This window comes from Heterodontus francisci, chromosome 10 (genome assembly GCF_036365525.1).
Source record: "Heterodontus francisci isolate sHetFra1 chromosome 10, sHetFra1.hap1, whole genome shotgun sequence".
Lineage (NCBI taxonomy): Eukaryota > Metazoa > Chordata > Chondrichthyes > Heterodontiformes > Heterodontidae > Heterodontus > Heterodontus francisci.
In genome coordinates, this window is record NC_090380.1 from 118,164,006 (window position 1) to 118,186,660 (window position 22,655).

At 43.8% G+C, this 22,655-nt stretch overlaps 1 protein-coding gene across 4 annotated transcripts in view; it reads right to left on the reverse strand.

Moving 5' to 3' along the window:
- gbe1b (glucan (1,4-alpha-), branching enzyme 1b) overlaps positions 1-22,655 on the reverse strand; it is a 666,883-nt gene that overhangs the window by 34,094 nt on the left and 610,134 nt on the right. For all 4 annotated transcript variants that reach the window (XM_068041301.1, XM_068041300.1, XM_068041299.1 and 1 more), the window contains exon 15: positions 5,964-6,081. In XM_068041301.1, the coding sequence (XP_067897402.1) occupies positions 5,964-6,081 (118 nt within the window). The remainder of the gene's footprint in view (positions 1-5,963; positions 6,082-22,655) is intronic.

Below are 22,655 nucleotides of genomic sequence, written 5' to 3' on the forward strand. Positions count from 1 at the left end.
CTGCTGAATAGAGGGAAACTATTTGGTGGGAGTTGGGGCTGGGGAGAAGCTCAGAACAAGGGTCATAATTTAAAATTAGAGCTGGGCTGTTCAGGAGTGATGTCAGGAAGCACTTCTTTACACAAAGAGCAGTGGAAATTTGGAACGCCCCTCCTCCACCACCAAAACGCTGCTGAGGCTGGGGGAGTTGAACCAACTGAAAATTTCAAAACTGAGATTAAAAGATTTTTGTTTGGTAAGAATATTAAGCATTATGGAATCAAGGCGGGTAGATGGAGTTAAGAAACAGATCAGCTATGAAATGATTGAATGGCAGAACAGGCTCAAGGGTCTGAATGCCCTCATCATGCTCCTACTCACCTAGCTCCCTCACTTGTGCCTAGTCAAATTCCCAGCTGGTCTTTCTTCCTTTAAGCCCTTCACTGAGCATTCATGATTACTTATTGGCTCTCACACGTTACCATATTTTTTCCCCTTGCTAAATCCAATAATGCAGATACAGACTGTGTGTAAAAGTTCACCTTGCAGGATTGATCCTTATCTAAACCAAAGGATGTAATGCATTGGGACTGAGGGTTTTATACAAGGCTTAGAAGCTGTAATTATAAAATGTCCTCTAACGCTCTCTCATTCCTTCTGAAGGTGCCAACTCCTGCTGGGGTCAGGATCCATGAGCAGCAGTGCTGCTAATTATTGTCCTCAATGTCACTTGGTTAATGAGTGAGGGCGAAACAGGATTTCTGCTGCTTATTGCAAATTAGTGACCTCTGCTGTGAAGTGCCTACTGCCAGGTCTATAACAATGCTACTCAACAGGTGAACTAATTTTGTATCTGTGACAATGCTGGTCAATAGGAGGAGGCAGGAGATGCCCAGGGAAACTTGGTCAGTGATTTTATTCTTGTGGCACACAAGCAAACTGCATTCCAGAAGGTCGTCTCGCGAGTCAGTTTTGTTTACCAGAGTCCATCATTTTCACTAGCCCCTTCAACACTCTGTCCAGAATCGAGGAACTATGGTAGCAGATGATTTAAGACAATTAAAGGGTAGATCGAGAGAAACTATTTCCTCCAGTTGAGGGGGTGGTGGGGAGACCAGTACAAGGGGGCAGAACCTTAAAATTAGAACCAGGCCTTTCAGGGGTGACGTCAGGAAGCATTTCTTCACACAAAGGGTTGTGGAAATCTGGAACTCTCTTCATCCCCCCCCAAAAAGCTGTTGAGGCTGGGGGTCAGCTAAAATTTTCAAAACTGAGATTGATGGATTTTTGTTAGGTAAAGGTATTAAGGATTATGGAACCAAGGCAGATGGGGTAGATGGAATCAAGATACAGATCAGCCTTGATCTAACTGAATGACAAAGAGGCGTGAGGGGTTGAATAGTCTCCTCCTGTGCTCCTAGATGTGGGTAGAAATAGGCAGGACGTCATGCCAAACTAAGCCGCTTGCTCTGGTCAAAACAGATCGCAACACCATGAGGCCCTTGCATCAAGCTACATGGTCGCCAAAACCGTCACTGTGTGCGGCAAGAACAAAACCTCGTCCAGCCTTCAAGAAGAACTAGGAGACAATGTCAGCACAAAGTGTCAGTGAGAAGGCAGGGTGACCCTCTCTAGAATTACCTTTAATAAGATTAACGCTTGTGAAGGGAAACTTAATAAAGGTCCACCCTCTCACCTTGAACCCATCATTTGCATTTTAAAAGATCATAAAACCCAGGACAACATGATCTGTAAGTAAAGGAGGGCTCCATCAATCAGCCTAATAGGACAACAAACCCTCAGCAGTCAGTGTGTGAATCCTCGCTGCGGGATTTATACTGCTATCTATGTTGTTCATGGCCAGCAAGGACAATCAAGAGCTGGAGTTCATTCTCAATTGAAAATAAAACACTGCTGCAGCAATATTATGCAGTACCATGGGAGCAGAAAACAACTTGTCCCCATTGATTTCTACAAAAATGGGACATAGGCTGGAGAAGTAAGAGTTAAAAGAGAGGGGGGGGAGGGGGGGTTGGTAGAAAGAGGGAGAAGGCAGGGAGCGTCCCAAAGCAGTAAATCTGCAGGTTATTTTCTGTCAGAATTCCATTTCCAAGCCTCCATCAGTCCTTCGGAAATGATTGATGTGGCAGTAGCAGCATTCAGTCACCAACAGCTAACTGATTACAGCAGCACATGGTAAATGAGAATGGAAAGGGAGTACACTCTGTTAGCAACTATGCTAGGTTGGCACAGTTACGTGGTATATTTCATGGGCACCTCAGTTTATCTTGGAGTTGCGTCCACAACACCCACTCCCATCACTCCCTGGGCCACAGGTAAAGAATTATAGGTACGCAATACCAACTTCAATGAACACAGACAACAGTTATTCTGTCCCAACTAATTTACACATGAGGAAATGCACAGCAGGTCCATGAGCACCTTAAATATAACAGACACATTTCCCCTTTACTGGAAGTTTTCTTTTCCATCAATGAGGTGATGGGAAGACGAAAAAAGAAAGTATTTGAGAGGGTGAAAGGATACAGGAGAGGGACACTGATACACTTGCATGCACATACATGACCAAGAGGTGATCATTTATTCCGTGCAAGCCTGTTCACCCATTCACTTTGAACATGGCTGATCTGTATCTTAAGTCCATCAACTCACCTTGGTTCCATAACTGTTAATACTCTTGCCTATCAATCTAAGATTTGAAATTTTCAACTGGCCCCCAGCCTCAACAGCTTTTTGGGGTCAGAGTTTCAGATTTCCACTACCCTTTGAGTGAAGAAGTGCTTCCTGACATTACCCCTGACCGGCCCGGCTCTAATTTTAAGGTTATTCCCCTTGTTCTGAACTCCACCCCCCACCGTCCCCGCCCCCTAAAACAAGAGAAAATAGTTTGTCCCTATCAAATCCTTTAATCAAAAATTCAATCACCCCTTAATTTTCGATATTGAATAAACCTAGTACATACAACATATATACAGCAAAATAAAATTTAAAATGGGAGATGAAGTGCCGATACATCAGGTCTGAAATGCGGCAGGAAATGCAGGTCAAACATCTTAGGTCTGTCAGTCCAAAATAGATTGAAAACAACTTTATATTTCACTATGTATTTATATAGCACCTATAAAGTAGTAAATGTCCCAAGGCATTTCACTGGAGTGTTATCAAACTAAATTTGATACCAAGCCACATAGGTAATATAAGGTCTACAAAGAGATATAGATAGGTTAAGTGAGTGGGCAAAAATTTGGCAGATGGAGTACGTTGTGGGAAAATGTTAGGTTACCCACTTTGGTAGGAAGAATAGAAAAGCAAAAGATTATTTAAATGGAGACACACTACAGAATGTTGTGGTACAGAGGAATCTGGATGGCCTTGTAGATGAAACACAAAAGGTTAGCATGCAGGTTCAGCAAGTATTTAGGAAGGCAAATGGCATGTTGGCCTTTATTACATAGAATGGAATATATAAGTAGGGAAGTCTCATTACAACTGAACACGGCATTGGTGAGACCGCACCCAGCGTACTGCGTACAGTTTTAGTTTCAGGAGGGATATACTTGCATTGGAGACCTTTCAGAGAAGGTTCACTAGGCTGATTCCTAGGATGAAGAGGTTGTCTTATGAAGAAAGGTTCAGCAGGTTGGGCCTGTACTTATTGGAGTTTAGAAGAATGAGAGGTGATCTTATTGAAATATATAAGATTCTGAGGGGGGGGGGGGGATTGACAGGGTAGATGCTGAGAGGATGTTTCCCCTCATGGGGGAATTTAGAACCAGGGGGGTACAGTTTCAAAATAAGGGGTCTCCCATTTAAGAAGGAGCTGAGGAGGAATTCCTTCTCTGAGGGTCGTTAGTGCTTGGAATTCTCTTCCCCAGAGAGCTGTGGAAGCTGGGCCATATATTCAAGGCTGAGACTGAGGCCATGATCAGATCAGCATGATCTTATTGAATGGCAGAGCAGGCCTGAGGCGCTCTATGGTCCACTCCTGCTTCTATTTCTTATGTTCTTATGTGGCTTAATGGGTACCACACTGAGCCAGAAAGTTGTGGGTTCAAGTCCTGCTCCAAAGACTTGAGTGCATAATCCAGGCTGATGCTCCCAGTGTGGTACTGTCGGAGGTGCCATCTTTTGGATGATGTTAAACCGAAATCTCATCTGCCCTCTCGGATGGGTGTAAAAGATGCCATGGCCACTATTCGAAGGTGAGCAGGGAAGTCATAATCAATATTTATCCCTCAGCCAACATCACTAAAACAGATCACCTGGTCAATGCCATATTGCTGTTGGTGGGACCTTGCTGTGTGCAAGTTGGCTGACAGGTTTTCCTACATTGCTACAGTGACACACTTCAAAAAATAATGCACTATGGGACATCCTAAGATCAGGAAAGATACTATATAAATGCAAGTCTTTTATTATCCTGGGAAGAGAGAAAATGGTAACAATGGTGCAAGGTTAGTTTATCATTAAGGCCATCCACGTTTCAGCCAAAATGATGTAAATGTGGTCTAACATTGCCACCTACATTGCAGTAGGATGTGGCACATAAGGATCACATAACAATGGTCTGGAACTAATAGATTCAGAGAAGGTCACCTGACATTGCCGAGGAACTATCCCTCCTGGTAGATAAATATGAACCATTTTCACTAGTTTGATGGTACTCAGCTCTGAGAACTCAGCTGGATTCGAGTAGTTTGAAGTCCTCAATGGGTATCCTACTTGTGAGTATGAAGAAGTATAGACTTTTTTATATTTAATAGACGATATTTTGCCACACTGCTGGTGCATTGTGTTTCACAAAAACAACTTGAGGTACCAAGACAAACAGAATGGTGATTTTCAGAGAAAGATAGCCAAACTGTTCTATATATTTAAGGCTGTGTTTCCTGACACCACTTGTGACATCAGTCTAGTGAGTGTCCTGCTCCAGGATTTGGAGCGCATAATATAAAATCAGCACCAATGAGGGACTTTGCATTGTCAAGTCTTTCATATGAGGTGTCAAACTGAGTTATCACTGGCCTGTTCAGTTGGAAGTTAAAGATCAGATGGCACTGATCAAAGGAGGGTACAGGAGTTCTCTCAATGTCCTGGGCAACATTACTCCCTCAATCAATATCACCAAAAACACATTAACTTGTCATTTATTTGCCGAGACCTTTCTGTGTCCAAACTGGCTGCCATGTTTGCTGCAAGACTTTTGGTGCTCGAGGATGTGAAAGACGAGTTACAAATACAATTTATTTCTTCAAAGTACAAAACCGATCAGCCAAATTGCCACAGTGGCTTTTTAAATATCCAACACACTTTAAGCAGATACCCTTTATGTGATACTTTCATTTTATCACATTGAACCCACAGTTGCCAACCTCAGTAACAGATGTGTAACCAGCAGTACTTCACCCTTGTATTAGTATTGCTTGAAATTCTCCCACAAGACACAGTCAGGTTTGGAAACTGCTATAAACTGCTGGCTGTTTCTCACAGTTCAAGCAGACACAGTAATTCTTTGAGCTAGACTGGTTGTGGGCTAGGGCAGAAGGTAAATAGACTAATCGATAAAAGAATCTATGATCTCTGATCTCCTGGAATGGTTTCTTTCGCCTGAGGAAGTAGGACAGGTTTTCCAGATTTTTTTTCCCCGCTACAGGGCCTGGGTTTTTCCTCTTTCTTTTGCCTCTTCCAGAAGATTACATGGCTGTGGAGGGGAGCAAGTGTCTAGACATGCTGCCTCAGCCATCATGGGAAAGTGTCTAGACATGCTGCCCCAGCCATCATGGGAAAGTGTCTAGACATGCTGCCTCAGCCATCATGGGAAAGTGTCTAGACATGCTGCCCCAGCCATCATGAATGTGGAACAGGCTTTATTGACCAGCTGATCATTTGCTGCCTGTCATTTTCATATGTTGACACACCCACTTTAATGGAATCCTTCTGATGTGACTGGTCGCCCTACTTACCATCATGGAATTGGGACGATTGTTCTGGCATTGGGCATCTGTGAAGAACTCCGTGTTGTGGTTTAATCGACCGTGACCACCATAGTCTGTTGCGTCAGTGTCCAGCACAATTTTATACCTGGACAAACTGATTAAGGAAAAGAAAAGAGATTTATAACAAGTGCTCTCAAAATTATCCAAGCATGCACACGGATAGTAACAAATCTCAGAGTGCGCATATATAGAATGTTACACCACAGAAACAGGGCAATCAGTCCAACTGGTCTATGCCAATGTTTATGCTCCACATGAGCCTGCTCCCACCCTAAGTGTATCTATTATTTGTCTTAACTATTCTGTGTAGTAGCAATTTCACATTCTCACCACTCTCTGTGTAAAGAAGTTTCTCCTGAATTCCCTAGTGGATTACTTAGAGACTACCTTATATTTATGGTCCCTAGTTTAGGTTTCCCCCATAAGTGGAAACATCTTCTCTATGTCAACTCTATGAACCCCTCATAATTTTAAAGACCTCTATCAGGTTGCCCCCTCAGTCTTCTCTTTACAGCCACTTATACTAACAAATCCTAGAGTAGAGAGAAATCAATGACAATGATTCAGTTATTTATTATGTAGAAGCTCCCTCAGCCCCCCTGGATTGGAGGAAGAGGAGGGGAAGCCTGCTAGAAATTCAGAGCTGGAACAATACCACAATTGGTTTCAGCTGTGGTGCCCCATTGTAGTCCAATAGCTTTTTGAAACTCACTGCAGATTCACAGCCATTTGGGTCAGGCCACCAGTGGCTGCCAAATCATACACTGGTCCTGTAACAAGCAATTCAACACAGTCCTGCCTCTGTGAATATTCTAACTACTTGACCTCACCCTCACCAATCAACCTGTCTCAGATGCATCTGCCCATGACAGTATTGGTAGGAGTGACCACCACACAGTCCTTGTGGAGAAGAAGTCTTCACACTGAGGATGCCCTCCATTGTGTTGGGTGGCACTACGACCACGCTAAATGGGATAGACACAGAACAGATCAAAACTGGGCATCCATGGGGCGCTATGGGCCATCAGCAGCAGCAGAATTGTATTCAACAACAATCTTTAACTCATGGCCCAGCATATACTGAATTAGACGATCAGCCATGATCATTTTTGAATGGCGGAACCAAATGGCCTACTCCTGCTCCTATTTTCTATGTTTCTATATCCTCCACGCTACCACTTCCATCAAGCCAGGGGATCAACCCTGGTTCAATGAAGAGTGTATGAGGGCATGCCAGGAACAGAACCAGGCACACCTAAAAATGAAGTGCCAACCTGAAAAATGCTACAACACAGGTCTGCATGCATGCTAAATAGGGGATGCAGCAGTGATAGACAGAGCTAAGAAATCCCACAACCAATGGATCAGATCAAAGCTCTGCAGTCCTGCCACATCCAGTCGTGAATGGTGCAGGACAATTAAATAACTAACTGGAGAAGGAGGCTCCACAAACATCCTCATCCTCAATGATGGGGGAGTCCAGCACATCAGTGCAAAAGACAAGGCTGAAGCATTTGGAAGCATCTTCAGCCAGAAGCGTCAAGTGGACGATCCATCTCGGCTTCCTCCTGAGGTCCCCAGCATCACGGATCCAGCTTTAGTTCTGAAGATTTGTGCTCAAGAACTAGCTGTGCCCCTCGTCAAGCTGTTCCAGTACAGCTACAACACTGCCATCTACGAAACAATGTGGAAAATTGTCCAGGTATGTACTGTCCACAAAAAGCCGGCCAAATCCAATTCCACCAATTACCGCCCCATCAGTCTACTTTCAATCATCAAAGTGCTGGATGCTGTCGTCGACAGTGCTATCAAGCAGTAGCACTTACTCAGCAATAAACTGCTCACCGATAAGTCTGTGCTCTGTCAGGGCCACTTGGGGCCAGACCTTGTTACAGCTTTGGTTTAAACATGGACAAATTAGCTGAATTCCAGAGATGAGGTGAGAGTGACTACCCTTGAAATCAAGGCAGCATTTAACAGAGTATGGCATCAAGAAGCTCCAACAAAATTGAATTCAATAGGAATCAGGAGGAAAACTCTCCACTGGTTGGAGTCATACCTAGCGCAAAGTTGTGGTTGTTGGAGGCCAATCATCTCAGCTCCAGAACATTGCTGCAGGAGTTCCTCAGGGTAGTGTCCTAGACCCAACCATCTTCAGCTGCTTCATCAATGCCTTCCTTCCCTCATAACATTAGAAGTGGGGACGTTTGCTGATGATTGCACAGCGTCCACTCCGAAGATACTGAAGCAGTTGGTGCCTGCATGCAGCAAGTCACAGACAACATTCAGGCTTAGACTGATAAGTGACAAGTAACATTCGTGCCACATAAGTGCCAGGCAATGACAATCACCATCAAGGGAGAATCTAACCATCCCTCCTTGATGTTCAACAGCAATCCCATTGCTGAATCCCCCACCATCAACATCCTGGGGGTTAAAATTAGCCAGAAACTGGACCAGCCATATAACTACTTTGGCTACAAGAGCACATTAGAGGCTGGAAGTTCTACAGTGAGTAACTCACCCTCTACCTCCCCAAAGCCTGTCCACTGTCGACAAGGCACAAGTCAGGACTGTGATGGAATACTGTCTGCTTGCCTTGACGTGTGCAGCTCCAACAACACTGAAGAAGCTCGACACCATCCAGGACAAAGCTGCCTGCTTGATCAGCACGCCATCCACCACCTTAAACATTTACTCCCTCCACTACCTGTGCGCAGTGGCAACTTGCCAAGGTTCCTTCAACAGCATCTTCCGAACCCGCGACCTCTACCACCTCGGGAACAAGGGCAGCAGACACATGGGAACACCACCATCAAAGGGTTAATCAGAGTGGCAAAAGTCAGAATACCGGAGCTAAATGGGTTAAATTATGAGGACAGGTTGCACAAATTAGGCTTGTAATTCCCGACTACGGAAAATTAAGAGGTGATCCAATTAAGGTGTTTTAGATGATTAAAGGAGTTGATAGGGTAGCGACCTAAATAGCAAGAAGGTATGAACTGTGGAGGAGCAGCATGATTTAGAGGCAGAAATCACAAAAACCTAGTGGGCAGGTATAAAAAGGTTGGAATACAATGGGTGGAAGGGATGTTACAGCTGTACAGAGCTCTGGTAGATCCCATCTGGAGAACTGCATTCAGCTGTGGGCACTGCACCTCAGGAATGATATATTAGCCGTGCAGAGGATGCAACACAGATTCATTACAATGATTACAGGGCTTAAAGGGTTAAATTATGAGGACTGGTTGTACAGTCTAGACTTACATTCACATAACTATAGAAGATTAGGGGATGATCTAATGAAGTGTTTAAGATAATGAATGGATTTGATCGAATAGAGAGAAATGATTTTCTCTGATGGAGGGAGTCCAGAACAAGGGGGCATATCCTTAAAATTAGAGCCAGTCTGTTCAGGGCTGATGTCGGGAAGCACTTCTTCACACAAAGGGTAGTGAAAATCTGGAACTCTTCCCCCTCCCACCTCCTGAAAAGCTGGTGAGGCTGGGGATCAACAGAAAATTACAAAACTGCGATTGATGCATTCTTGTTAGGCAAGGGTAACAAGGGTTACAGAACTAAGGCAGGTAGATGGAGTTAAAAAACAGATTAGCCACAATCTAATTGAATAGTGGAACAGACTCATGGGGCTGAATGGCCTCTTTCTGTTCTCATAAGTCTGCTGTGGATTTAGAGTGCTTCAATATTTGTAATGTTAACATTTAACTGTTATTTATTAAGTGGAACAGTATAATTCTTAAATCGTAATATACAGCAATCCTAAAATGGTGGCTACAAAACTCTCATCCTTACAGCACCAGCAGGTTTTTCACGCAAAGTAATCACCTGCTTAATGGGATATGTTGATTGGAAGCATGCCAGTCCCAAGTTTGAGAGAACTGTAGCACTGGTCTTTAGCTGCAAGGACAACAGTTAATACTGCAAAAGAAAACATCGGGGGGAGGAAAACACTATCTTCTTAATTAGAGTTCAGAACAAGGGGCTGGTGCCAAATGATATAGAATCAAAGGTTGATATAGAATTCGCAGCCTCAGTAGTGGCGTAACAAATACATGCAATTTCTGATTCGATAATTGTTATTTGAATGGAAACAGTGAGGAAATGAACTGTTAAACAGTTATTGATGAGATATACATTATTAATTTCTTATATATAGTTGTTTTTAACTTTTGATATGATCGTGTAATGTGGAGACATGCTGAAGGTCCCAAAGTATGTCTAAGGGAAAGGGATTAAAAAGTGGTCAATTTGGATTCGACGAATACCGAGCTCAAAACTGTAACATGTTGAATGCCACAATCATTAGGTGTGAGTGTATGAAGTCTATGCTTTATTATTGCATGCACTGTATATTTAACAAATCTATAATTGCTTGGCCTCAACATTTCAAGAAGCTTAGTGATTTTGAGGACTAGATGAAACATCCAATCTAACATCCAACAAATGCAACTTCCAACAGTAGTACTGGGAAGACCGAAGCCATCATCACAGTTCCTGCCTGTAAACTCCACATTTTCATCCACCAGCCCCTGGGACACCAGCTCAAAAGTCTATCCATCCTGGGGCACTGGACTCCCAAGGCCCGGAAGTATTAGGAGAGAGGAGCTGGAATAACTACAGAGGGGCAGTAAGTCTGCTGACGCTTCTAGCATTTTGTGCATCACTTTTGCTGTGTTAATCAACTAATTTCACTGCCTTTTATTCTTTTAATAGTCTTGGGGGATGATATTCACAGCTTTTCCAGCTGTTGTTTGGGTCTTCTTCTTCTTCTTTGGCCTCCTTGTCTCGGGAGACAATGCGTAAGCGCCTGGAGGTGGTCAGTGGTTTGTGGAGCAGCGCCTGGAGTGGCTATAAAGGCCAATACTAGAGTGACAGACTCTTCCACAGGGGCTGCAGATAAAATTGGTTGTCGGGGCTGTTACACAGTTGGCTCTCCCCTTGCGCTTTTGTCTTTTTTCCTGCCAACTGCTAAGACTCTTCGACTCGCCACACTTTAGCCCCGCCTTTATGGCTGCCTGCCAGCTCTGGCGATCGCTGGCAACTGACTCCCACGACTTGTGATCAATGTCACAGGACTTCATGTCGCGTTTGCAGACGTCTTTAAAGTTGTTTGGGTATACAAGCTTATTTCCTCCCTCCACCATCCCTTTGTCAATTTCCATTAGAGGGCTCAATAATCTAACGCCCTGTCCTAACCAAGGATTCACACTCAAAATATTTACCTCTCTTTTCAGGTGCTCTTGATTTACAAAATGTTCTGTTTCTTCTTTAGAAAGAGAAAAAGATTATCTTTCTAATCTATCTACATAACTAGTTCACTAATATCCTTAAGGGATGGAAATCTGCTATTTTTACCCAGTCTAGGCCTGTATGTGGTTAACGCATAACTGCCGTCTGAAGTGGCCTAGCAAGCTAGTCAGTTGTACTAGGGATGGTCATTAAATGCTGGCCTAGCCAGTGACGCCCACATTCTGAGAATTAATAGAAGAAGATGCAGCAAGTCTTTCAAACAAAATAAAGAGCAGCTTGTGAAAGTGTTGACTGTAGCAGTTTAAATCCAGGTACAACAACACATTACTGAAGCTATGTTTATACTTGGCTTTGTGGAGGCAGTGCTGATCAAGATGCTTGAGAGCAGAAAATGCATGTCCCAGTGTTAAATTGCTCAGCAACTTCCTCATCTAGCCATCTGCTGCACAGGATTAAATTAACATTAGCAGAGCAATGTGAAGGGCAGCAATGCAGGGAAAGAGATAAAATAAAGTGGCCAAGACTATTTTTTGATTGATGCAGTTGAAGAAAATTTTGTTTTCTTCTACTTCAGTTAGGACTTAACAAAAATAAAATTTTAAGAGGTTTTTTTGGGCATGGTAGCATTGTAGTAATGTTACTATACTAGTGACGTAGAAGCCTGGACTAATGATCCAGAAACATGAGTTCAAATCCCACCATGGCAGCTGGGGGAATTTAAATTCAGTTAATTAAATAAATCTGGAATTAAAATGCTACCATCAGTAATGCTGACCATGAAACTACTGGATTGCTGTAAAAATCCATCTGGTTCACTAATACCATTTGGGGAAGGAAATCCACCATTTTTATCTGGTTGGGGCTATATGCAACCCCCGACCCAAATATATGCAAATACAGACCCACAGTAATGTGGCTGACTCTCAACTGCTCTCTGCAATGGTCTAGCAAGCCACTCAGGTGCATGAAACTACTACAGAAAATTCAAAGAAATTTTACAGGCCACCCGGCACCGACCAAGGGACCAGAAACGACAAAGGCACACACTGCCCACTCGACCCTGCAATGTCCTCCTCACTAACCATGTGCCAAAATTGAGAAAGTTGTCCCACAGACTAGTCAAGCAACTCAATGAATCATATGTTTCCAGCCAATGTTCCAGATTCCTCCATCATCATCCAGAGGTATGTCCTGCCCACTAGCAGGACAATCGACAGGAAATGGCCCTAGGAGTCATCAACATGGACTCTGAACCCCGTGAATTCTCATGGCATCAGATCAAACATGGGCAAGGAAACGTTCTGCTGATTACCACCTACTGCCCTCCCTCAGCTGATGGATCAGTACTCTTCCAAGTTGAATACCACTTGGAAGAAGAAATAAGGGTAACACTCTGGGTGGGGGACTTCAATGTCCATCACCAAAGTGGCTCAGTAGCACCACTACTGACCAAGATGGGCGAGTCCTGAAGGGCATAAAAGCCAGACTTGGCCTGTGGCAGATGGTGAGCGAACCAACACAAGGGGAAAAAAAATTTGACCTTGTCCTCACCAATCTACCTGCCGTAGATGCATTTGTCCATGACAGTATTGGTAGGAGTGACCAGCACACAGTACTTGTGGAGACGAAGATCCATCTTCACATTGAGGATATCCTCCATTGTACTGTGTGGAGCTACCATCATGCTAAATGGGATAGATTCAGCAGCTCAAAACTGGACACTTATGAGGCACCGTGAGATATCAGGAGCAGCAGAATTGTATTCAACCACAATCTGGAACCTCATGACCTGGTGTATCCCTCACTCTACCATTTCCAGCAAGCTAGGGGATCAACCCTGGTTCGATGAAGAGTGCAGGAGGGCATGCCAGGAGCAGCACCAGGCATAACTAAAAATGAGGTGTCAACCTGGAAAATACAGGATTACATGCGTACTTAACAGTGGAAACAGCATGCGACAGACAAAGCTAAGCGATCCCACAACCAATGGATCAGATCGAAGCTCTGCAGTCCTGCCACATCCAGTCCTCAGTGGTGGTGGACAATTAAACAACTAATGGGAGGAGGAGGCTCCATGAGCATCCCCAATCTCAATAATGGCACATCAGTACATCAGCGTAAAAGAAAAGGCTGAAGTATTTGCAACTATCTTTCGCCAGAAGTGCCCAGTAGATGATCCATTTTAGATTAGAGATACAGCACTGAAACAGGCCCTTCGGCCCACCGAGTCTGTGCCGAACATCAACCACCCATTTAAACTAATCCTACACTAATCCCATATTCCTACCAAACATCCCCACCTGTCCCTATATTTCCCTACCACCTACCTATACTAGTGACAATTTATAATGGCCAATTTACCTACCAACCTGCAAGTCTTTTGGCTTGAGGGAGGAAACCGGAGCACCCGGAGAAAACCCACGCAGACACAGGGAGAACTTGCAAACTCCACACAGGCAGTACCCGGAATCGAACCCGGGTCCCTGGAGCTGTGAAGCTGCGGTGCTAACCACTGCGCCACTGTGCCGCCCTCCTAAGATCCATCTCAGCCTCCTCCTAAGATCCCCAGCATCACAGATATCAGTCAGTTTTGAACCAATTAAATGCAGTACAGGTGATATCAAGAAATGGTTGAGTGCAATGGATACAGCAATTGCTATGGTCTCGACAACATCCTGGCTGTAATGTTGAAGGCTTGTGCTCCAGAACTGGCCGCTCCCCTGGCCAAGCTGTTCCAATATAGCTACAACACTGGCAGCTAATTGACAAAAGTGGAAAATTGCGCAGGTATGTCCTGTCCACAAAAAGCAGAACAAATCCAATCTGATCAATTACCCATCCTATCAACCTACTCTTAATCCTCAGCAAAGTGATGGAAGGTGTCATTGATAGTGCTATCAAGCACCACTTACTCACCAACAACCTGCTCACGATGCTTAGTTTGGGTTCAGCCAGGACCATTTGTTTCCAAACTTCATTATAGCCTAGGTTCAAACTTGGCCAAAACAGCTGAAGTCCAGGTGAGAGTGACTGCCCTCGACAACAAGACAGTATTTATTTAGAGATACAGCACTGAAACAGGCCCCTCGGCCCAGTGCCGACCATCAACCACCCATTTATACTAATCCTACACTAATCCCATATTCCTACCACATCTCCACCTTCCCTCACTTCCCCTACCACCTACCTATACTCGGGGCAATTTATAATGGCCAATTTACCTATCAACCTGCAAGTCTTTGGCTGTGGGAGGAAACCGGAGCACCCAGTGAAAACCCATGCGGTCACAGGGAGAACTTACAAACTCTGCACAGGCAGTACCCAGAATCGAACCCGGGTCGTTGGAGCTATGAGCCTGCAGTGCTAACCACTGTGCCGCCCGAGTGTAGCATTGAGGAGCCCCAGTAAAACTGCAGTCAATGGGAATCGGGGAAAACTCTGTTGGTTGGAGTCATACCTAGCACAAAGGAAGATGGTTGTGGTTGTTGGAGGTCAATTATCTCAGCTCCAGGATGTTGTCGTGTCCTCGGCCCAACCATTTTCAACTGCTTTATCAATGACCTTCCCTCCATCAAAACATCAGATGTGGGGATGTTCACTAATGATTGCACAATGTTCAGTATCATTCGTAACTCCCCAGATGCTGAAGCAGTTCGTATCCATATGCAGCAAAACCTGGACAATATTCAGGCTTGGGCTCTTAAGTGGCAAGTTACATTCGCGCCACACAAGTGGCGGGCAACGACTACCTCTAGCAAGAGAGAATCTAACCAACTCCTGTTGACCTTTAACAGCATTACCATCATTGAATTCCCCATCATTGACATCCTAGGGGAGGTTACCATTGACCAGGAACTTAACTGGACCAGCCACACAACTACTATGGCTACAAAAGCAGGTCAGAGGCTGGGAATTCTGCGGCAGTAACTCACCTCCTGACTTCCCAAAGCCTGTCCACCATCTATAAGACACAAGGAGTGTGGTGAAATACTCCCCATTTGCATGGATGAGTGCAGTTCCAGCAACACTCAAGAAGCTCATAACCATCCAGGACAAAGCAGCCTATTTGATCGGCACCCCATCCACCACCTTCAACATTCGCTCCCTCCACCACCGGCATACACTGGCAGCAGAGTGTACCATCTAAAGGATGCACTGCAACAACTCGCCAAGGCTCCTTCGACAGTACCTTCCAAACTAGTAACCTCTACCACCTAGAAGGACAAGCACAACAGATTCATGGGAACATCACCACCTGCAAGTTCTCCTCCAAGCCACACACCATCCTGACTTGGAAATATATGGCCGTTCCTTCATCGTCGTTTGGTTGAAATCCTGGAACTCCTTTCCAAACAGCACCACAAGGACTGCAGCAGTTCAAGAAGGCGCCTCACAACCCATGAACAAATAATAAACAAACAGGCAGGGTGGCTTTTTCTTAGAAGATCACAGGTTCCAGTCCCATTCCAGAGACTCAATCCAGACTAACATTCCCAGTGCCAACACCTGGGTTGCGCTGCACTGTCAGAGGTGCCGTCCTTTGAAAACTGAGACCCTATTCGCAAAGCACAGCATCCTTTTTCTGGCCCAGCTAACATTCCTCCCTTATCCAGTGTCAAAAACTGCTCAATTGCTCATTCACATCATTGCGGTGCGTGGGATTGTAGTATATACTAAATGAACACGGACGTACCTGCATAACAACAATCACCGCACTTTAAATGTAATTCACAGGTTGCAAACCGTTTTTTGGATGTTTTTGAGATGTGCAAAAATGGTGCATAAATGAAAGCTCTTTCTTATTTGGCGTTTGTTAAATCTCGAGGAGTAGGTGATATCAAAAACAATTTTTATTCACTTATGGTTGCAATTCTTTACATGCTGATGTTTGATTTCTGACAGGGGAACAGATGTCAAACATACAATATCAGCTCTGCAGTTGTTGTGAGGTGAGAGTTTATGAGTTAATTAGGAACATAGGAATTGCTAGACGAGAAAAGACCAAGGTCTATCTAATTCGCCTTCTACCGTCCTGGCGCGATACAATAATACTTAAGTTGTTGACCAATATAGCAATCAATCTCTATCTATTTGAAGAGCAGCAGGGGCATTCTCCCTGATGTCCTGGCCAATATTTATTCCTCAACCAACACCACTAAAGCAGATTACTTGGTCATTATTACATTTCTGTTGGGTGGAGCTTGCGGTGTGCAAACTGGCTGCAACATTTCCTATGTTACAACAGTGTCTACACTTCATAAAGTACTTCATTGACTGTAAAGCACCTTGGGACACCCCAAGGGCAGGTTCTTTCCTATAGTCTACAAAAGACCAAGACATGAGGTGAGGTAAACCCCTGTGGTGGAGAACTTAGGGAACCATAGGTCCAACGTGACCTGTTTCTCCCAAGCCTGCTACACTCACCACGTTAAGTCTCAAATTACTTATGTACTGTAATCCCAAAATGAGATAGTATTTTATCTGTAATAATATTGCAATGATTCTGGCAACAGTGGCTCAGATGGTAAGCGCATCGGCCAATCAGGAACTGAGAGACAAGTTTCAATCCCACTGAGCTGAGTTAACTCAGAAGATGGTCTCAGACGGTATGGTGCGTATGGGGTCTAAAACTGTCCAATGTCCTGGGTTAATCTTGGGGTGGGTGGGAGCATGTGGGTGAGAGAGAGGATAGTCATTATCCTAACCATTATTATACAGAGACTCCTACTGAATAAAGCAGATGTACACACAGTTAGATTCAGCTATGAGTATAGAATCAGACTGATACAACACAGGCCATTCAGTCCATCATAGCTGTGTTGGCTCTTTGAAGGCGCTATCCAATTAGTTCCACTCTCCTGCTCTTTTCCCATATCCTGCAAATATTTTCCTTCAAATATTTATCCAGTTCCCTTTTGAAAGTTACTATTGAATCTACTTCCACCGCCCTTTCAGGCAGTACATTCCAGATCATAACAACCTGCTGTGTAAAATAATGTTTTCTCTTGTTCTTTTACCAATTCGCTTTAATCTATGCCCTCTGATTGCTGACCTCCCCCCCGCCACTGGAAACAGTTTCACTTTATTTTCTCTATCAAATCTTCCATTAACCTTCTCTGCTTTGAGGTCAACAATCCCAGATGATCTGTTCCCACACATAGACAGGCACCCTTGTACACAAGAACACACAATAAATAGGAGTAGTAGACCATACGGCCCATCGAACCTGCTCCACCATTCAATATGATCATGGCTGATCATGGGCTTCAATTCCAATATCCTGCCCACTCCCCATATCCCTTGATTCCCTGCGAGACCAAAAGTCTATCTATCCCAGACTTAAATATATTCAATGATGGAGCATCCATAACCCTCTGGGAAAGAGAATTCCAAAGATTTACAATCCTTTGAGTGTAGAAATTTCTCCTCATCTCAATCCTGAATGATCGGCCCCTTATCCTGAGACTGTTCCCCCGTGTTCTAGATTCCTCGACCAGCAGAAACAATTTTTCAGCTTCTACCCTATCAAGCCCTTTCAGAATCTTGTATGTCTCAATTAGATCGCCCCTTATTCTTCAAAACTCCAGAGAATATAGGCCCAATTTACTCAGCCTCTCATCATAGGACAACCCCCTCATCCTAGGGACCAACTGAATAAATCTTTGCTGCACCGCCTCCAGTGCAAGTATATAAACTGCTGACTCATTTGTGTAGATTTGCACGTGGAAATACGGCCCGCTGGGCGAGGTGCCACCACTCGGCAAGTGTTGCAGGAAATGAAAGGTAGAAATCAGAAAGAAATGAAAGAAATGACAATGCTAAATTTTGATTGTGGTCAACAACTACTGTAAAATTCAAACAGCGCAAAAACAGCAGAAAAAGCTCCAGAAATGAACTTTCAGCAAATGTTGACTTACAGCTGTGGTTACAAAGAGTATTAAGCAATAGAATGGGTTAGTGATGACAGTACCATTAGCATCCAATGAAGGAGGTATGTTTACAATCACTGACAGCCAAGCGCAACACTTCAAACTGAATACTGTTTGATCTCCTTTCTCTCAAGAATAGCATCTTAACCAGCAACACGCCCATATAACTGGCTTGTCAGAATACACAACTGGGGAAACTCATCACATTGGGTTAAATAACCCACTCTCGCCTCTTGAGTCAGAAGGCGATGGGTTCAAGCCCCACTTCAGACATCAGAGTCTTGAGACTGTCGCTCTCTGTGCCAGTACTGAGGGAGTGCTGCATTGCCAGAGGGTCATCTTTCAGTTGAAATGTTAAACTGAGGCCCTTTCTGCCCTCTCAGGTGGGTACACAAGGTCCAATACCACTATTTCAAAGATCTGTGGGGGAATTCACCCTGGTGTCCTGGCCAACATTTATTCCTCAACCAACATCACAAAATCAGACTGATCATTTATTATTTTGTTGTTTGTGGGACCTTGCTCTGTGTAATTTGGTTGCTGCATTTCCCTACATTGTGAATACGCTTCAAGAAGTATATCGTTTACTGTGGACTGGCAGTGTTGGCAGGCAGCATGCTTGAGTTAGGGAAGTGAAAAGTCAGCCAAGATTTCTACAGACCTGATCACTTCCCACTCTGGCTAGACTGGAAGTGTGAGAGCATGAGCATCAGATCAGGTTAGAATCAGGCTTCGGTGTGATGTCCTCCATTGTTGTGACTCACTTTGCATAAGATTCACAGGGAAGGGACAAGAACAGTAGCCAACATGCCTGGGACTGTATCCTGCTGAGCATCTGTGTTGCTCAGGAGGGAAGTAAGAGTGGAAATTGTGGAGGCACTAGCCATGACCTTCCAATCCTCCTTAGATAGAAGGATGATGCCAGAGGACTTGAGAATTGCTAATGTTGCATCCTTGTCCAAAATGGGTGTAAGGATATGCCCAGCAATTACAGACCAGTCAGTTTAACCTTGGTGGTGGGAAAGCTTTTAGATATAATAATCTGGGACAAAATTAACAATCACTTGGACAAATGTGAATTAGGAAAGCCAGCACGGATTTGCTAAAGTTAAAGGCAAATCGTGTTTAACTAACTTGATTGAGTTTTTGGATGAGTTAAGAGAGAGGGTTGATGAGGGTAATGCAGTTGATGTGGTGTACATGGACTTCCAAAAGGCATTCTAGAAAACATAATTCGGGACAAAATCAATAGTCACATGGACAAATGCAATAAAGGAAAGCCAGCATGGTTTTTTAAGGGAAAATTATGTTTAACTAACTTGCTGGAGTTTTTTGAGGAGGAAACAGAGAGGACTGATGAGGGCAATGCTGTTGATGTGGTGTACATGGACTTTCAAAAGGCGTTTGATACAGTGCCACACAACAGACTTGTGAGCAAACTTGTAGCTCATGGAATAAAAGGGACAGTAGCAACATGGACATGGAATTGGCTGAGTGACAGGAAACAAAGAGTAGTGATTAATGGATATTTTTCAAGCTAGAGAAAGGTTTGCAGTTCCCCTGTGATGGGACCCTTGCTTTTCCTGATAGATATTAATGCAGATGATACGAAACTTGGAAGCATTGTGAACTGTGAGAAGGATAGTGAAGAACTTCAAGAGGACATAGATAAGTTGGCGGAATGGGCAGACAGGTGGCAGATGAAGTTCAATGCAGAGAAATATGAAATGACTCATTTTGGTAGGAAGAACATGGAGAGACAATATAAAATAAAGGGTACAATTCTAAAGGGGGTGCAGGAGTAGAGGGACCGAGGTGTATATGTGCATAAGTCATTGAAGGTGGCAGGACAGGTTGAGAGAGTGGTTAATAAAGCATACAGTATCCTGGGCTTTATTAATAGGGGCATAGAATACAGGAGCAAAGAAGTTATGTTGAACTTATATAAGACACTAGTTTGGCCTCAGCTGGAGTACTGCATCCAGTTCTGGGCACTGCACTTCAGGAAAGACGTGAGGGCATTAGAGAGAGTGCAGAAAATATCCACGAGAATGGTTCCTGGGATAAGGAATTTCAGTTATGAAGATATATTGGAGAAGTTAGGACTGTTTTCCTTGCAGAAGAGAAGGCTGAGAGGTGATTTGATAGAGGTATTCAAAATCATGAGGGGTCTGGACAGAGCAGATAGAGAGAAACTGTTCCCACTCGTGAAAGGATCGCAAACGAGAGGGCACAGATTTAAAGTATTTGGTAAGAGAAGCAAAACTGACATGAGGAAAAACTTTTTCACGCAGCACGTGGTTAAGGGCTGGAATGTGCTGCCTGAGAACGTGGTGGAGGCAGGTTCAATTGCAGCATTCAAAAGGGAATTAGTTGTATGAAAAGGAAGAATGTGCAGGGTTACAGGTAGAAGGCGGGGGAATGGAACAAAGGGAACTGCTCTTTCAGAGAGCCAGTGCGGACACAATGGGCTGAATGGCCTCTTCTGCACAATTTTGTGAACTGTGAGGAGGATTGTAATAGACTTTCAAGAGAACATGGACAGGCTGGTGAATGGGCTGACATGTGGCAGATGAAATTTAATGCAGAATAGTGTAAAGTGATACATTTTGGGAGGAAGAACTAGGAGAGGCAATATAAAATAAAGGATACAATTCTAAAGGGGTGCAGGGGCAGAAGTATCAAGGGGCTATATATGCACAAATCGTTGAAGGTGCAGGACAGGCTGAGAAAGCGGTTAATAAGGCACACAGGATCCTGACTTTATAGAGGAATACATTAGAAGAGCAAGGAAATTATGGTGCACCTTTATAAAACACTGTAGTTCTGCCTCAACTGGTATAGTGTGTCCAATTCTGGGCATTGGAGACGGAGCAGAAAAGATTTACAAGAATGGTTCCAGGGATGAGGGACTTTAGTTACAAGGATAGATGGGAGAAGCTGGAGCTGTTTCCTTAGAGAAAGGAATGTTGAAAGGAGATTTGATAGAGGTGTTCAAAATCATGAGAGGTCTGGACAGAGTAGAGAGAAACTTCCCATTGGCGGAGCAGTCGAGGACCAGAGGGCACCAATATAAGATGACTGGCAAAAGAACCAAAGGCAACATGAAGAAAAACTTTTTTTTACGCAGTGAGAAGCTAGGATATGGAATACACTGCCTGAGAGAGTGACGGAGGCAGAGTCAATCATGGCTTTCAAAAGGAAATTAGACAATTATCTGGAGAATAAAATTGCAGGGCTACAGGGAAAAGGCAGGGAGAGGATTAGCTGAGTCACTCTTGCAAAGAGCTGGCATGGACATGACAGGCAGAATGGCCTCCCTGTGCTGTTACCATTCTGTGATTCTATAAGTGGAGGAATAAGTACTGCTCCTGCAGCAAAAGTATCAGCAAAAATGAATGTGTTCAAAAAGCACAGGGGAGACTAGACTCTTGAGAAATTGCCCAAACCAAGAATTCTCAGATAAGTTAGCATGCAGGGAACATTGAAAGCCAAGTCCAACTACTAAGTGTGTGCAGATAGAAACAGTTAAATTAGCAGTAGCTTGAGCCCTCAAATTAATAGTAATCCACGTTAACCATCTCAGTGAAATCTAAAAGCCTTTGAGAGATGCATTATTTCACTAGCTCATCCTCCTACACTACACAAACAAAGCACGAATGGAGGGCTCAACTCAAAACAAGGCTCTGCAGAAACTTCAGATCAGAAATTGTCAGTGCAGCAGAGAACAAAGCATTCGTATTTCTTCAAGATCTATGGAACAGAAATCAGTACGAACCTTTGGAAAGGCTCTTGTGAAGGAAAAGCATAAATCAGCTTCAAATAGTTTGCCAGAATGAGGGAGGACTGAAGGTACAGAGGGACACAGAGCATGTACACAAGTGGCAGACAGCGAGAGAAAGAAACAAATGGAGAGGCACAGAAAAACACACACAAAGAGAAAGAGGAAGAGAAACATGCAGAGGGAGGGAAACAAACATCAGTGAGACAGGAAGAGACAGAGAGGAAAAGAGAGGCAGAGAGAGAGAGAGAGACAGAGGCAGAGAAAGAGAGAAAAGGGACATTGAGACAGAGACATTGATTGTGCAACCAATCACAATCTAGACCAGGCCAGGGAAACATATATAGAGCATGTACACAAGGGACAGACGAGAGAGAGAGAAACACTTAGACTAAAAGCAAGAGAAACTGAGACCCAGAGAGAGAAAAACTGACTCTTGCAAATTAAATTTTGATGGCAGAACTACGATCTTTGTTGGATTTCCTAACACACCCAATTACAAGCTGGATGCAGTAACGAAAAGGTTGTCAATTCTGGTTGGGCATATTTCTAGAGGTTTCATTACTTGACACTTGCTCACAGTTTACAACACTTATTGCATTTACTTTCTAATGATGGAGTCCTATGTAATTGAGTATCCTTGTGTGCTGATAAAATGTTTTTTTTTAAAACTCACTT